This window comes from Taudactylus pleione, unplaced genomic scaffold, assembly GCF_031769625.1.
Source record: "Taudactylus pleione unplaced genomic scaffold, aTauple2 ptg000469l, whole genome shotgun sequence".
In the NCBI taxonomy this organism is placed as follows: domain Eukaryota; kingdom Metazoa; phylum Chordata; class Amphibia; order Anura; family Myobatrachidae; genus Taudactylus; species Taudactylus pleione.
In genome coordinates, this window is record NW_028284871.1 from 111,230 (window position 1) to 129,731 (window position 18,502).

An 18,502-nucleotide genomic window follows, 5' to 3' on the forward strand; every position below is an offset into this window, starting at 1 on the left:
CACACATACACACTAGGGGTCACATCACTCCCTGCCTCAGCTTACACTCTATAGTCACTATTCTCACACACATACACACTAGGGGTCACATCACTCCCTGCCCCAGTGCTTACACTCTATAGTCACTATTCTCACACACATACACACTAGGGGTCACATCACTCACTGCCCCAGTGCTTACACTCTATAGTCACTATTCTCACACACATACACACTAGGGCTCACATCACTCCCTGCCTCAGCTTACACTCTATAGTCACTATTCTCACACACATACACACTAGGGGTCACATCACTCCCTGCCTCAGCTTACACTCTATAGTCACTATTCTCACACACATACACACTAGGGGTCACATCACTCCCTGCCTCAGATTACACTCTATAGTCACTATTCTCACACACATACACACTAGGGCTCACATCACTCCCTGCCTCAGCTTACACTCTATAGTCACTATTCTCACACACATACACACTAGGGGTCACATCACTCCCTGCCTCAGCTTACACTCTATATTCACTATTCTCACACACATACACACTAGGGGTCACATCACTCCCTGCCTCAGCTTACACTCTATAGTCACTATTCTCACACACATACACACTAGGGGTCACATCACTCCCTGCCTCAGCTTACACTCTATATTCACTATTCTCACACACATACACACTAGGGATCACATCACTCCCTGCCTCAGATTACACTCTATAGTCACTATTCTCACACACATACACACTAGGGCTCACATCACTCCCTGCCTCAGCTTACACTCTATATTCACTATTCTCACACACATACACACTAGGGGTCACATCACTCCCTGCCTCAGCTTACACTCTATAGTCACTATTCTCACACACATACACACTAGGGATCACATCACTCCCTGCCTCAGCTTACACTCTATAGTCACTATTCTCACACACATACACACTAGGGCTCACATCACTCCCTGCCTCAGCTTACACTCTATAGTCACTATTCTCACACACATACACACTAGGGGTCACATCACTCCCTGCCTCAGCTTACACTCTATAGTCACTATTCTCACACACATACACACTAGGGGTCACATCACTCCCTGCCTCAGCTTACACTCTATATTCCCCATCACATGGTCACACACATACACACTAGGGGTCACATCACTCCCTGCCCCAGTGCTTACACTCTATAGTCACTATTCTCACACACATACACACTAGGGGTCACATCACTCCCTGCCTCAGCTTACACTCTATAGTCACTATTCTCACACACATACACACTAGGGGTCACATCACTCCCTACCTCAGCTTACACTCTATAGTCACTATTCTCACACACATACACACTAGGGGTCACATCACTCCCTACCTCAGCTTACACTCTATAGTCACTATTCTCACACACATACACACTAGGGATCACATCACTCCCTGCCCCAGTGCTTACACTCTATAGTCACTATTCTCACACACATACACACTAGGGGTCACATCACTCCCTGCCTCAGCTTACACTCTATAGTCACTATTCTCACACACATACACACTAGGGATCACATCACTCCCTGCCTCAGCTTACACTCTATAGTCACTATTCTCACACACATACACACTAGGGGTCACATCACTCCCTGCCTCAGCTTACACTCTATAGTCACTATTCTCACACACATACACACTAGGGGTCACATCACTCCCTGCCCCAGTGCTTACTCTCTATATTCCCCATCACATGGTCACACACATACACACTAGGGTTCACATCACTCCCTGCCCCAGTGCTTACACTCTATATTCCCCATCACATGCTCACACACATACACACTAGGGGTCACATCACTCCCTGCCTCAGCTTACACTCTATAGTCACTATTCTCACACACATACACACTAGGGCTCACATCACTCCCTGCCTCAGTGCTTACACTCTATAGTCACTATTCTCACACACATACACACTAGGGGTCACATCACTCCCTGCCTCAGCTTACACTCTATAGTCACTATTCTCACACACATACACACTAGGGGTCACAGCACTCCCTGCCTCAGCTTACACTCTATAGTCACTATTCTCACACACATACACACTAGGGGTCACATCACTCCCTGCCCCAGTGCTTACACTCTATAGTCACTATTCTCACACACATACACACTAGGGGTCACATCACTCACTGCCCCAGTGCTTACACTCTATAGTCACTATTCTCACACACATACACACTAGGGCTCACATCACTCCCTGCCTCAGCTTACACTCTATAGTCACTATTCTCACACACATACACACTAGGGGTCACATCACTCACTGCCCCAGTGCTTACACTCTATAGTCACTATTCTCACACACATACACACTAGGGATCACATCACTCCCTGCCTCAGCTTACACTCTATATTCCCCATCACATGGTCACACACATACACACTAGGGGTCACATCACTCCCTGCCCCAGTGCTTACACTCTATAGTCACTATTCTCACACACATACACACTAGGGATCACATCACTCCCTGCCTCAGCTTACACTCTATATTCCCCATCACATGGTCACACACATACACACTAGGGGTCACATCACTCCCTGCCACAGTGCTTACACTCTATAGTCACTATTCTCACACACATACACACTAGGGGTCACATCACTCCCTGCCTCAGCTTACACTCTATAGTCACTATTCTCACACACATACACACTAGGGGTCACATCACTCCCTGCCTCAGTGCTTACACTCTATATTCACTATTCTCACACACATACACACTAGGGATCACATCACTCCCTGCCTCAGCTTACACTCTATAGTCACTATTCTCACACACATACACACTAGGGGTCACATCACTCCCTGCCTCAGATTACACTCTATAGTCACTATTCTCACACACATACACACTAGGGCTCACATCACTCCCTGCCTCAGCTTACACTCTATAGTCACTATTCTCACACACATACACACTAGGGGTCACATCACTCCCTGCCTCAGATTACACTCTATAGTCACTATTCTCACACACATACACACTAGGGATCACATCACTCCCTGCCTCAGCTTACACTCTATATTCACTATTCTCACACACATACACACTAGGGATCACATCACTCCCTGCCTCAGCTTACACTCTATATTCACTATTCTCACACACATACACACTAGGGATCACATCACTCCCTGCCTCAGATTACACTCTATAGTCACTATTCTCACACACATACACACTGGGGCTCACATCACTCCCTGCCTCAGATTACACTCTATAGTCACAATTCTCACACACATACACACTAGGGGTCACATCACTCCCTGCCTCAGCTTACACTCTATAGTCACTATTCTCACACACATACACACTAGGGATCACATCACTCCCTGCCTCAGATTACACTCTATATTCACTATTCTCACACACATACACACTAGGGTTCACATCACTCCCTGCCTCAGATTACACTCTATATTCACTATTCTCACACACATACACACTAGGGATCACATCACTCCCTGCCTCAGCTTACACTCTATAGTCACTATTCTCACACACATACACACTAGGGGTCACATCACTCCCTGCCCCAGCTTACACTCTATAGTCACTTTTCTCACACACATACACACTAGGGGTCACATCACTCCCTGCCTCAGCTTACACTCTATAGTCACTATTCTCACACACATACACACTAGGGATCACATCACTCCCTGCCTCAGATTACACTCTATAGTCACTATTCTCACACACATACACACTAGGGGTCACATCACTCACTGCCCCAGTGCTTACACTCTATAGTCACTATTCTCACACACATACACACTAGGGGTCACATCACTCCCTGCCTCAGCTTACACTCTATAGTCACTATTCTCACACACATACACACTAGGGGTCACATCACTCCCTGCCTCAGCTTACACTCTATATTCACTATTCTCACACACATACACACTAGGGATCACATCACTCCCTGCCTCAGCTTACACTCTATAGTCACTATTCTCACACACATACACACTAGGGGTCACATCACTCCCTGCCTCAGCTTACACTCTATATTCACTATTCTCACACACATACACACTAGGGATCACATCACTCCCTGCCTCAGCTTACACTCTATAGTCACTATTCTCACACACATACACACTAGGGGTCACATCACTCCCTGCCCCAGTGCTTACACTCTATAGTCACTATTCTCACACACATACACACTAGGGGTCACATCACTCCCTGCCTCAGCTTACACTCTATATTCACTATTCTCACACACATACACACTAGGGCTCACATCACTCCCTGCCTCAGATTACACTCTATAGTCACTATTCTCACACACATACACACTAGGGGTCACATCACTCCCTGCCCCAGTGCTTACACTCTATAGTCACTATTCTCACACACATACACACTAGGGATCACATCACTCCCTGCCTCAGCTTACACTCTATAGTCACTATTCTCACACACATACACACTAGGGGTCACATCACTCCCTGCCTCAGCTTACAATCTATATTCACTATTCTCACACACATACACACTAGGGTTCATTTTTTTGGGGCCCCGATAACTTACCAGTGTATTTTTGGATTGTGGGGGGGAAACTAGAGCACCCAGGAGGAAACCCATGCAAGCACAGGGAGAACATGCAAACTACAAACAGTTAGGGCCGTAGCGAGAATCAAACCCATGACCTCATTAGTACTAACCATGACACCTTCGGTGCTGCACCAATATATGTGACTCTTCCCACCTAACCTGGGTACAATAGGGGGATTTCAAGTCAGCACAAGTTATTTAAACTCCTGTGATGAGTGCAACCAGTACCTCCACTCCTCACGGTCCGGCACTCCTCTGTCTTGAGCCCCTCAGAATAGCTGGCTTGGGTGCCTTCCTAGGGGTAGAGCTTACCCCAATATAGTATCAGGAAGATAGAATGCGGCACTGAAAGACTGATCACTTGGTGATAGCCCGCAGAGTTTATTACATCAATGTTTTGGGGGTTGTCCTGAGGAGAAATGTTGAGAAATGTTGATGTAATAAACACTGCGGGCTATCACCAAGTGATCAGTCTAGGAGTATCTTCTTGCTAGCGTGCGTGTGTCAGTCAGAGAGTGTAGGTCTTATCCAGAGTGTTAGGGTAATAAAGCCCAATACTGGGTAAAACAAATCAAACACTGGAGGTGCTCCCATGAGGGTAACGGGTACATTCTTCTCAGCAGCCAATTAGCCTAGAAGGATGTTTTTGGAATGAATTTTTGTGCAATTTGTGCTCACTGAGATTTCGGTTACCTGTCAGGGAGAAGAAGCCGACAGACGCAGTTATTCTACGCTGACAACTGTACGGGAAACAGAGACGCAGACTGAGCTCCTGTCCACCGTCCCGGATGAAGAGGTGAAGGAAGAGAGTGAGGAGGACCAGGAGGGAGAAATAGATGACAAAGGGCTGGAACTGAGTGAGCGAGGGAGTACCGGAGTACTGGAGAACCAGCCCTTCATCAAGCAGGCAATGAGCCACTTCTACCAGGAGAATGGGACACTTAGAGCCAAGCCAAGCACTAACGGGATCTATATTAATGGCAGGGGACACCTCGTATAACTAGGACTGAATAAACTGTCTCCAAGATTGATAATAGACTGTATGGGACACTGTATATACAGCTGAGATTGTCCCCAATCCATGGCCTCCTTCTACCTAAACCATAGGAGGCGATATCCGCACATAAGGTCATTATTCCCCCATTAATTGAACTGAACACGGAGTTTCTTCCATCCCAGGGGACTGGTTGTATAGCCTCTGTGTCGCTCTGCAGTGTGTACAACAAAGACCAGCATTGCATTCAGTATTAGGAGACTGGTCAGGGCTGGACACATCTCACAAATAAGCATTGGGGGGGTTTGGCAGCTGGAGACTCTTCATGGCGGCAGTTTGGATCTCTATAGGACAGTCCTCAGATAGTTATACTGGTGGCCCAAGTGTTGTCTGACTGACCTGAGATCCTGCAGTCTCCTAAGCCCTGTGGATACTAAGAACATTGCACTGCTGTATACATGGGGTGACGTTCTCATGCACGAAGAATTGTGGGCCCCAGGACAGAGGACCATTGTACATGAATGTACCTTCCTTTAGCTCTGAAGTCTTCTTTATTACTGGAATGAATAAGGCTTGTGCTGTATGACTTAATAAATCTTTTGTAATGTATTGTCAGGTGAAGAGACTACAGGGGCCGGTGGGTTTCGGGGTCTTCTCTATGTGCAATGTATAAATAGCAGAACACCCACTTTACCTTATTAATGGATAAACTATGTTTTATATATAATATCAGGGTAAATATATGCAAAGTGCTCTCTTCTGACCCCCACTGTCCTCCAATGTGACATATTGTAAGTGTCCGGGTATGAATATCAGGGGTCCTAGGAACATCAGACCCCACAAACATTTTATGGTGCCTCTTACTGGCTTTTATATATTTATTGATCATTTTTAAAACACGCTGTAAATAAGTGGTTTGTTGGCGATAACACGGAAGAAGTGACGGCGATGTCTAGTGTAAGAGATGGAAGATGGAAGTGGGGGACCACAGGCCTCTGCTCTGAGCTCTGTCTGATGTCTGTCCATAACGCAACCTAGAAATGGATTGTGATAAACACGTGTTATACACTAACAATAGGGATCAGGCTGGGAGTCACAGGGATCAGCCCCATTTGTGTGTATGTATGTATATGTGTGTGTGTGTGTGTGTGTGTGTGTGTGTGTGTGTGTGTGTGTGTGTGTGTGTGTGTGTATATATATATAGCTTTGCTGTGGGGCACACAAGTGTCTCTACATGCACATGGGGCCACATGAGGTGGGGAAAAGACAGCCGTCCCCTCTGTGATGACCGGAGCATGTGACTGACCTGTATAACACCAGCAGAACGGGGTGTACATTATTATATCAGTGACTCAGACACAGGCGGATATTACACGTGTACATTATTATATCTCATCTGGCTGGGAAGAGAGGGACACGTCAGTGACACAGACAAAGGCAATATTACACGTGTACATTATTATATCAGTTACACAGACACAGGCGGATATTACACGTGTACATAGCATCTTCCATGTTTCATATTTATATGTACTGTAAATATTTTATACTTGCTGTATTTATATTGGGGACAGATATCTTCTTTTTAATTGCAGGGGAAATTCATGTACAAAGCTGATTGTTACTTGAAGTTTAATGTTTGTAAATCACAAATAATTGGTCTGTGAAATCCATGTGTCTTGTGTCTAAATGTTTTAATATGTCTGACAGTATGCCACAATCACATGTATGACAACATGCCACAATCACATGTATGACAACATGCCACAATCACATGTATGACAGCACACCACAATCACATGTCTGACAGCATGCCACGATGATATGTATGACAACACACCACAATCACATGTATGACAGCATGCCACAATCACTTGTCTGACAGTATGCCACTATCACATGTATGCCACGATCACATGTATGACAACATGCCACAATCACATGTATGACAACACGCCACAATCACACGTATGACAACACACCACAATCACATGTCTGACAACATGCCACGATGATATGTATGACAACACACCACAATCACATGTATGACAGCATGCCACAATCACATGTATGACAACACGCCACAATCACATGTATGACAACACACCACAATCACATGTATGACAACACGCCACAATCACATGTATGACAGCACACCACAATCACATGTCTGACAGCATGCCACGATGATATGTATGACAACACACCACAATCACATGTATGACAGCATGCCACAATCACTTGTCTGACAGTATGCCACTATCACATGTATGCCACGATCACATGTATGACAACATGCCACAATCACATGTATGACAACACGCCACAATCACACGTATGACAACACACCACAATCACATGTCTGACAACATGCCACGATGATATGTATGACAACACACCACAATCACATGTATGACAGCATGCCACAATCACATGTATGACAACACGCCACAATCACATGTATGACAACACGCCACAATCACATGTATGACAACACACCACAATCACATGTCTGACAGCATGCCACGATGATATGTATGACAACACACCACAATCACATGTATAACAGCATGCCACAATCACATTTATGACAACATGCCACAATCACTTGTCTGACAGTATGCCACGATCACATGTATGACAACATACCACAATCACATGTATGACAGCATGCAACAATCACATGTATGACAACACACCATTTTCATATGTATGACAGCATGCAACAATCACATGTATGACTGACAACACACCATTTTCATATGTATGACAGCATACCACAATCACATGTATGACAACACACCATTTTCATATGTATGACAGCATACCACAATCACATGTATGACAACATGCCACAATCACATGTATGACAGCACCCCGCGATCACATGCATGACGGCACCCCGTGATCACATGCATGACGGCACCCCATGATCACATGCATGACGGCACCCCGCGATCACATGCATGACAGCCAGAATAAGAAAGGACCTCACACTAACCGGAAAAACAAAGATTGGCCACACACTGACTAACAGAGATGTCAGGGGCCACACACTATACAGTGAGGGGTCAGTAGCCACATACGATCTACAGAGGGAGGGGTCAGAGGCCACACACATTATACAGAATGAGGGGTCAGTAGCCACATACGATCTACAGAGGGAGGGGTCAGAGGCCACACACATTATACAGAATGAGGGGTCAAGGGCCACACCCTTTACAGAGTGAGGGGACAGGGGTCACTCACAATCTACAGAGGGAGGGGTCAGAGGCCACACACATTATACAGAATGAGGGGTCAAGGGCCACACCCTTTACAGAGTGAGGGGACAGGGGTCACTCACAATCTACAGAGGGAGGGGTCAGGGGCCACACACATTATACAGAATGAGGGGGTCAAGGGCCACACCCTATACAGAGTGAGGGGTCAGAGGCCATGTGCGCTCTAGAGAATGAGGGGTCAGGGGCCACACACATTATACAGAGTGAGTCAGGGGCCACATACATTATACAGAGTGAGGGTCAGGGGCCACACACATTATACAGAGTGAGGGTCACACAGTGTGCCCAGAGCAGCTGCAAAGCAGGAGAGTGGGTCGGACTTCGTAGCAGCGGGTGCCGGGAACCCCCCGGCTGCTGCCCCATAGTCCACCAGCGCAAGCAGGCAGCGACATACGCTAAATGAGAGATGTGAAGGTGCTCTAGGCAGGGGGCATAGCATTTGTAGGTGCAAGAATGTCAGGAGGCAGCTAAGGGTACCACTGGGGTTCACTGTGACTATATGGCAGTAATGAGCAGCTTGAGGGCGACTTGTCATGCCAAGATCAGCGAAGGTGCTCACGTGGACATGTTCAATCTTACAGAGGAAGCGAAGAACGCCTTGAAGGCAGCTAGTACCAAGGGGGGCATCGGTTGGAGGTTTTCAAGTTTTATGGTAACTAGCTGTCAGGTTTTTGCGCCTTTTCTGCCCGTTACCTGTGACGTGTCCGGAGAAGCACCTGAACATCATCAGGTATCGCCATCTGGTTCACAACATGCAGCAATCCTCCAGGGGCATGGCTTGGCTCCTGGGGCATGGCTTGAAGTGCGTACAATGAAGATTTTCACCATAAGCAAGATGGCAGACGGGTGTTGGACTTTGGGTGGAAGGATGTGGTGGTGTGGCTTGAAGTGATTCTGAGTGCAAAACAGGCCTCTGGGGGCAAATGCTTTGCATTCAATAACATTTGACACCTCTGCCTGAGTTGTGGAGGAACTCATCTAGTCTTAAAATGTTTCCGGCTCTGTGCCGAGCAGCAGTCTACCCAAACAGCCAAAGCTTCAGACACTGTTGAACTAGGTCTGTAAGGTTATGCCAATGGGCAGAGTGTTTTCTCGGAAGCTGGAAAGAGGAATGGATGGGGTCTCTAAACCAGGACATTTGATTCGATTCTCAACAGAGATTAAGCGGTACCTGTCCATTTGGGTCTCGTTTCTCTGAGAATTTAATGGCATCCAGCAGTGGATGGCTACAATCGCTGATAATTTGTTGTCTACGAACACAGCAGGGGCTATGAGTTTCGGTTGTTACCTCGATGGTTCCTGGTGTGTGTCTGCTTAGCCTGAAGAATGGGCACACAAAGGTTTGATGAAGGATTAGCTTCTTCTCGATCTCTTCTCCATAATGGTTGCCTTGGAAATCTGGGGTGGATGGTTCGCAACGTGTTGAGGTGCGACAACCTCGGCCTGGTGCACACATTCAATCGGTAGCGAGCTCTGGCCCTCATTCAGACCCGGTCGCAAGTGGCCGTTCGTACGTTCGGCGTACGTACCGAAATATGTTAATTTAAACGCTCGCTCGTAATTTCTAACGCAGCTAAACTTCCTCCCCAAAGTCTACCGACCCCTCCTCTAGCTAACGAGCGTGCCAAATAGCGAGCGTACATCCCCAATGTGGCTTGCAGGGAATGCACGCACAAGTACAAACCGGAAGTGGGCCTGTCAGATTCCTATTACCTGCTCGTTTATTCTGCCTACCTCCCTCAATCGTATCATGCCAATCAATATATCAATGAGCTTAATTGCTCGTCACAATTTTTTTTTTTTTTTTATTCGATTGTGTGCCAAAAATATCATTTCTTTAGAAAAAATGTGTCCAATATTAGTGGGTAACAAGGACCCCAAAAATGTACATGACAATGCACATGATTTGTGTAAAAATGTGTTTGGCAAATAAAACATACAAATTGTTCACAACTGTATTGTGACATTATTTGACAATTGTTTTATAGTTAATTGTGGCAAACAAGGGAAAAACGAATTCGGAGTTTGGGACTTGCAAAAAATCAAGGGTTCAAACAAAATGTTACTTTAAAAAACACTTTGGAATAAATGTATTTAAAAAAAAACAAAAAAAGCCAAAAGGTTACAATACACACAAAGATGAATACAATATTGTTACAAAATGCAAAAATAGTAACCAAATTGTAAAATACATTCCTACCAAAAAACGCAAATTTATTGTGTAATCCAGAAATTAGCAGCCGAGATTTTCAGCTGCGTACGGTTTTGTGCTATTACAAAGTGAAACAAAAAAAAAAAAACATTACAAGCTGGTTTTCAATCCAAAGTTGATTGTTTATCTGACAAGCCGTGATATATCGATGAAACATCGTGGAGGCCCGGGCAAAAGGACAAGGCCATCGCCATTGTGGTCGAGTAATCCAGACCCTAAGCTGTGCGAGCAGTTTGAACGGAAAGAGGATCAGCCAGTGACGTATGAGTTGGTACGAACACATTGGACGTTCGCATGAGCTAATTTATGTACGCCCCAAAAACGCCTCGCCACGCCTGCGTTTTTCCATCTCCACCCCCGTCACCGCCCAAAAACGGCCTGTTCTGTCAATCACATTTGACATGTCACTTCCTGTTCGCTATTTGCCGAACGAGTGAAAAAAAGCTCGCAATCTGCCGTACGCACATGCGCAGTGTTACACCGACGCATGCGCGGTTTCTCAACATCGGAACGCAACGAGCGTACTGCTGTTAACGAGCGGCTCTGAATGAGGGCCTATGTCTCTACTGGTTTTGTGCTTGCTAGTGTGGTACCCCAGAACCTGGGAGTACCTCATGTTGTGTACCCTTATATATGTGTTGCTGGACATTTGAATGTATTCATTGGTGACAGTGGACAATGTAGCCAGCTTCAGGAGCTGGTGTGCGGCTGGAGAGACTGGACCTCCAATGCAATAGAGAAACAGTGCCCTGCGACCAGAGGGGCTTGTACTGACAGTTGGGCGGCAGTTGGTGTGGGCACTTGGTGAGGTAGCTGGACAGGAGAAGGGGCTGCGCTGCCTTGATGCTTACCTGAGGGCTGCGGCCGTACTCCGGGACGAGCAGCGGAGGTCTCTGAGGCGGGGAACATCCGGTGGGACTAAGCTGTGTCATCCGGGGAGGTTCCTGAGAGCAATCAGCCTAAGAGGGGAGTGTCGGACGACCCCTAAGGGAGTTCCTCAGGCGGAGCTGCGGAAATATAGAGACTGAGCTTGTAAAGGTGCCCGAGGTTGAGAACTGATACCGGAGGGGTAAGAAAAGCTGCTGCAACCTCCCACACAGATACTCAGTGACATTAGGGCCTATTACCTGGAGGCCTACAGCTGTCCACCATTACATATGCACAGCAGTCCCTTCAGAGATCAGCATAGGGCTTATAGACTGCATCATAATAGTAAGAGTAACCCCCTGATACCGTGTATTGGAGGATAGGTACCAGCAGTGTTAGGGGGACACTTCAGTGCAGGGCCGGATTAAGGGGGGGGTGACAGGGGCGGTCGCCCCTGGGCCCCCACACACAGATGGGACTCCACAAGAAGTGGTGCAGCCGGTGGCTTCACCCGCCGCTAGTGTAGTGTAGACCGCGCAGTGAGTGCGGCCACACTACACAGCGACATACACACAGCCTACGGCGCCAGCTGTGTGTATGTTACAGCAGCCGATGAGTCACACAGACTCTCATTGGCTGCTGCTTCACTCATGAGCTCCGTCTTCCGGTTCCGCCCGGGTGATGATGGGAGTGACGTCATGACGCTGACGTCTCTCCCATAGTGCAGCAGAAGAGGAGCCGGAGCGGACAGCGGCGGTCGTGTTAGGAGCGAGGATTCAGGTAAGTTGTGGGGGGGGGGTTTGTGTGTGTAAGGGGCACTGCATAGGGGGGGGCGCTTCATGGGGGCACTGGGGGCAATGCATAGGACAACTACTGGCGGCACTGAATAGGGGTGGGCTACTACTGGGGGCAATGCATAAGGGGGGACTACTGGGGGCACTATATAAGGGGCACTGCATAGGGGGGACCACTACTGGGTCTGGGGGCACTATATAAGTATATATACTATATAAGTTACAGAGGATTACAGTGTAGCATTAATCAGAGACGAGTACTGTAGCTGGAGCAGTATAAGAACATCTGTACAGGACTTGGCAAAGTCAGAGTAAATTGCCAGTTAAATAATTCCCAAAGAACTGTTCTTCATATCCCAGGCAACGAAGGGTGCACCCTATTAACTATTTCAGCGCTGAACTAGCATTGTATGAGACTTGTAAAGAGCAGTAGTGTAAGGAAAATGTTTTCCTAAAAAGGTGTATAGATAAGTAACACAAGTTTGCAATTGTATTTAACCTTATCTGTTTATCATACTTACATGAGGTTTTTTGTATATATTTTAGAGATGTTAGGGGAATTGCAAAATTAGTCATTTGATAATTGCCACTAGAGCATACATACCCATTTATAGTTTGCAGGTTCGCAGTCCAGCGTTCGCTAGTGATCTGCAGGTTCCTGAAAAATAAAATAAACGAGTGTTAATGTGTGTTACCGTCTCCTGAAATGCATTGTTGATATATGAATATTGCCAAGTGTTTTTGTTCTTGCAAAGTATAATAAACATAAGAAAGGATTCACTATTGCTATCTTGTATCTAGTACTGTTATAGTATATTGTATGATTACATTGTGAATAAACTCATAGTTAGGGTATCACACTAGCACAGCTGGTTTTCACATGTTTGCGTTGTAACATTACGTTTAAAGAGTGACATGTGCCAGGGGTTGGTAATGAGATTGCTAACACGTTGTTTTGATTTCAGTGGGCTAGATTTCGATATTAAGATCTTGATACTGATTATGTTGGTATGGTTTGCCCCTCTAATGTTTGGCAGTTGATCGAGCAGCCATGGAGGGCTTAGCAGAACGATCTCTAGCCCCCGCCATGCTGCGAGCTTAGCAGAATGATCTCTAGCCCCCGCCATGCTGCGAGCTTAGCAGAATGATCTCTAGCCCCCACCATGCTGCGAGCTTAGCAGAATGATCTCTAGCCCCCGCCATGCTGCGAGCTTAGCAGAACGATCTCTAGCCCCCGCCATGCTGCGAGCTTAGCAGAACGATCGCTAGCTCCCGCCATGCTGCGAGCTTAGCAGAACGATCTCTAGCCCCCACCATGCTGCGAGCTTAGCAGAACGATCTCTAGCCCCCGCCACGCTAAGAGCTTAGCAGAATGATCTCTAGCCCCCGCCATGCTGCGAGCTTAGCAGAACGATCGCTAGCTCCCGCCATGCTGCGAGCTTAGCAGAACGATCTCTAGCCCCCGCCATGCTGCGAGCTTAGCAGAACGATCTCTAGCCCCCGCCATGCTGCGAGCTTAGCAGAACGATCGCTAGCTCCCGCCATGCTGCGAGCTTAGCAGAATGATCTCTAGCCCCCGCCACGCTATGAGCTTAGCAGAACGATCTCTAGCCCCCGCCATGCTGCGAGCTTAGCACAATGATCTCTAGCCCCTGCCACGCTGCAAACTTAGCAGAATGATCTCTAGCCCCGCCATGCTGCGAGCTTAGCAGAAGATCTCTAGCCCCCGCAATGCTGCGAGCTTAGCAGAACGATCTCTAGCCCCCGCCATGCTGCGAGCTTAGAAGAACGATCTCTAGCCCCCGCCATGCTGTGAGCTTAGCAGAACGATCTCTAGCCCCCACCATGCTGCGAGCTTAGCAGAACGATCTCTAGCCCCTGCCACGCTGCGAGCTTAGCAGAATGATCTCTAGCCCCGCCATGCTGCGAGCTTAGCAGAAGATCTCTAGCCCCCTGCCATGCTGCGAGCTTAGCAGAACGATCTCTAGCCCCCGCCATGCTGCGAGCTTAGCAGAACGATCTCTAGCCCCCGCCATGCTGCGAGCTTAGCAGAACGATCGCTAGCTCCCGCCATGCTGCGAGCGTAGCAGAATGATCTCTAGCCCCCGCCACGCTATGAGCTTAGCAGAATGATCTCTAGCCCCCGCCATGCTGCGAGCTTAGCAGAACGATCGCTAGCTCCCGCCATGCTGCGAGCTTAGCAGAACGATCTCTAGCCCCCGCCATGCTGCGAGCTTAGCAGAACGATCTCTAGCCCCCGCCATGCTGCGAGCTTAGCAGAACGATCTCTAGCCCCCGCCATGCTGCGAGCTTAGCAGAACGATCGCTAGCTCCCGCCATGCTGCAAGCTTAGCAGAATGATCTCTAGCCCCCGCCACGCTATGAGCTTAGCAGAACGATCTCTAGCCCCCGCCATGCTGCGAGCTTAGCACAATGATCTCTAGCCCCTGCCATGCTGCGAACTTAGCAGAATGATCTCTAGCCCCGCCATGCTGCGAGCTTAGCAGAAGATCTCTAGCCCCCGCCATGCTGCGAGCTTAGCAGAACGATCTCTAGCCCCCGCCATGCTGCGAGCTTAGAAGAACGATCTCTAGCCCCCGCCATGCTGCGAGCTTAGCAGAACGATCTCTAGCCCCCGCCATGCTGCGAGCTTAGCAGAACGATCTCTAGCCCCTGCCACGCTGCGAGCTTAGCAGAATGATCTCTAGCCCCGCCATGCTGCGAGCTTAGCAGAAGATCTCTAGCCCCTGCCATGCTGCGAGCTTAGCAGAACGATCTCTAGCCCCCGCCATGCTGCGAGCTTAGAAGAACGATCTCTAGCCCCCGCCATGCTGTGAGCTTAGCAGAACGATCTCTAGCCCCCGCCATGCTGTGAGCTTAGCAGAACGATCTCTAGCCCCCGCCATGCTGCGAGCTTAGCAGAACGATCTCTAGCCCCTGCCATGCTGCGAGCTTAGCAGAACGATCTCTAGCCCCCACCATGCTGCGAGCTTAGCAGAACGATCTCTAGCCCCCGCCATGCTGCGAGCTTAGCAGAACGATCTCTAGCCCCCGCCATGCTGCGAGCTTAGCAGAACGATCGCTAGCTCCCGCCATGCTGCAAGCTTAGCACAATGATCTCTAGCCCCTGCCACGCTGCAAGCTTAGCAGAATGATCTCTAGCCCCGCCATGCTGCGAGCTTAGCAGAAGATCTCTAGCCCCCGCCATGCTGCGAGCTTAGCAGAATGATCTCTAGCCCCGCCATGCTGCGAGCTTAGCAGAAGATTTCTAGCCCCCGCCATGCTGCGAGCTTAGCAGAACGATCTCTAGCCCCCGCCATGCTGCGAGGTTAGCAGAACGATCTCTAGCCCCCGCCATGCTGCGAGCTTAGCAGAACGATCTCTAGCCCCCGCCATGCTGCGAGCTTAGCAGAACGATCTCTAGCCCCCGCCATGCTGCGAGCTTAGCAGAACGATCTCTAGCCCCCGCCATGCTGCGAGCTTAGCAGAACGATCTCTAGCCCCCGCCATGCTGCGAGCTTAGCAGAACGATCTCTAGCCCCGCCATGCTGCGAGCTTAGCAGAACAATCTCTAGCCCCCGCCATGCTGCGAGCTTAGCAGAACAATCTCTAGCCACCGCCTTGCTGCGAGCTTAGCAGAACGATCTCTAGCCCCCGCCATGCTGCGAGCTTAGATGAATGATCTCTAGCCCCCGCCATGCTGCGAGCTTAGCAGAATGATCTCTAGCCGCCGCCATGCTGCAAGCTTAGCAGAACAATCTCTAGCCACCGCCTTGCTGCGAGCTTAGCAGAACGATCTCTAGCCCCCGCCATGCTGCGAGCTTAGATGAATGATCTCTAGCCCCCGCCATGCTGCGAGCTTAGCAGAACGATCTCTAGCCGCCGCCATGCTGCAAGCTTAGCAGAACGATCTCTAGCCCCCGCCATGCTGCGAGCTTAGCTGAACGATCTCTAGCCCCCGCCAAGCTGCGAGCTTAGCAGAACGATCTCTAGCCCCCGCCACGCTGCGAGCTTAGCAGAACGATCTCTAGCCCCCACCACGCTGTGAGTTTAGCAGAACGATCTCTAGCCCCGCCACGCTGCGAGCTTAGCAGAACGATCTCTAGCCCCCGCCACGCTGCGAGCTTAGCAGAATGATCTCTAGCCCCCGCCACGCTGTGAGCTTAGCAGAATGATCTCTAGCCCCCGCCATGCTGTGAGCTTAGCAGAACGATCTCTAGCCCCTGCCACGCTGCGAGCTTAGCAGAACGATCTCTAGCCCCCGCCATGCTGCGAGCTTAGCAGCAGGCATGGAAGGAGTGGGACATTTATTTCCGTGGCTATAGACATGCAGGTCAGAGTCTGCATCGTATGATACTTTCTTTTATTTGGAGTCTATATGTAGCTGTCAGATCCAGGGATTGTGTTGTGCATACCTTGAATGGAATTTCATTTTATAGTAAGCTAAAAGGCCATACCGGCCAGTTTTCTGATTATGATGGCTATAAAAGGGTGGGCTGGATCTGACTGCCAGTACCTCACTGCAGTAGACCTGTGGACGCGCATCTGCTGCAGTTGAAGGAGTGTCCGTTTCTTGATATGAGACCGTTCTGTTACAAGTTGCATTTTCTGTGGGATTACATGGGGGACTTGCCGGTTTTTGGAGCTTGTTGCATCTTCCAAACTGATGCTACTATGCTCCGATCGGATGTCCTTGTGGACGTGAGGTCGGTCCTTTGTAGGATACGGAGCTCTACGACCCCCCCAATCTGGTAAGAGTAGGTGGATGTCGTTGGGTCCGTCAAGGTTACATATTATGCGTTGTTGTACCTGGATGTTGCTCACTCGTGGCTCCTGCATATGGACAGGACCCCACTTACAAAGTACCAGTTTGGTTGGTTTTTGAAGTAATGTGTCGAGTATCATTCTCGCACCTCCAGATTTTTGGACACACTCGTTTAGGATTGGCGCGGCTAGTTCCGTGGCTGTGGCTGGTTTCTCTGTCTCTTTCTCTACGGCATTGGGTTGATGGACATTGGCCAGTTACAAACATTATATCAGGCCTTTTCGTTAACTTACTGCATTGCCAAAATGTTACTGTTATTGTTGCAGTCTGATATTTCTGTTTGTGTGTGTGGTTGTTTGTTTTTTGTCCAAAGTTTGGTCTTGTCTGTTACCTTTGTCTATCCTACTCGGAGATTAGCTACTCGCCATTGTTGATAGTGGGAGTCTTGAGGGATTTTACATTTTTGCCTGTACTGTTAGACTAATTTGGTTATTTTCAACTGAATTATTAGGTTCTACGTCTGTCACTCAGCAGGTTTTTATTTTACCTCTTGCCGAGTTCACCTGTTTTTCCCCAACCTCCTAATCATTCCTTAGGTTTCTTTTTTTTCCCCAATATACATTTATTGAAACCTTTCACAGTACTCCGAATGGTATAAAGAATAATTTTTACCTCCTGATGAAACCGCTAACCTTAATAGCGGAGAAACGACTGGACCCTATGGATATGGACTTCGAAGAGAGAGAGTTAACAAAGGTAAGTTTTACCATAACTCTCATTTTCTTTTTCAGGGTCCATAGGGATCCACAGGGGATACATTGGGGATGTCCCAAAGCAGTATTCAAAGGTGGGCATGCTCCTGAGCTGACAGGAGTATCCTGTGCCCAAATGAAGCATCCTGAGAGGCAAATATATTATACGCGTAGAAACACAGAGAGGTGTGAACAGAGGACCATGTGGCCGCTTTACA

The 18,502-nt window shown here is 48.3% G+C and overlaps 1 protein-coding gene across 1 annotated transcript in view; it reads left to right on the forward strand.

The window, feature by feature from the left end:
* The window catches only part of NECTIN4 (nectin cell adhesion molecule 4), a 93,781-nt gene extending 86,940 nt beyond the window's left edge, over positions 1 to 6,841 (forward strand). The window contains exon 8 of the mRNA XM_088448859.1: positions 5,317 to 6,841. Coding sequence (XP_088304985.1) covers positions 5,317 to 5,616 — 300 coding nt within the window. The 3' untranslated portion in view covers positions 5,617 to 6,841. The remainder of the gene's footprint in view (positions 1 to 5,316) is intronic.
* Positions 6,842 to 18,502: the final 11,661 nt, after the last annotated feature.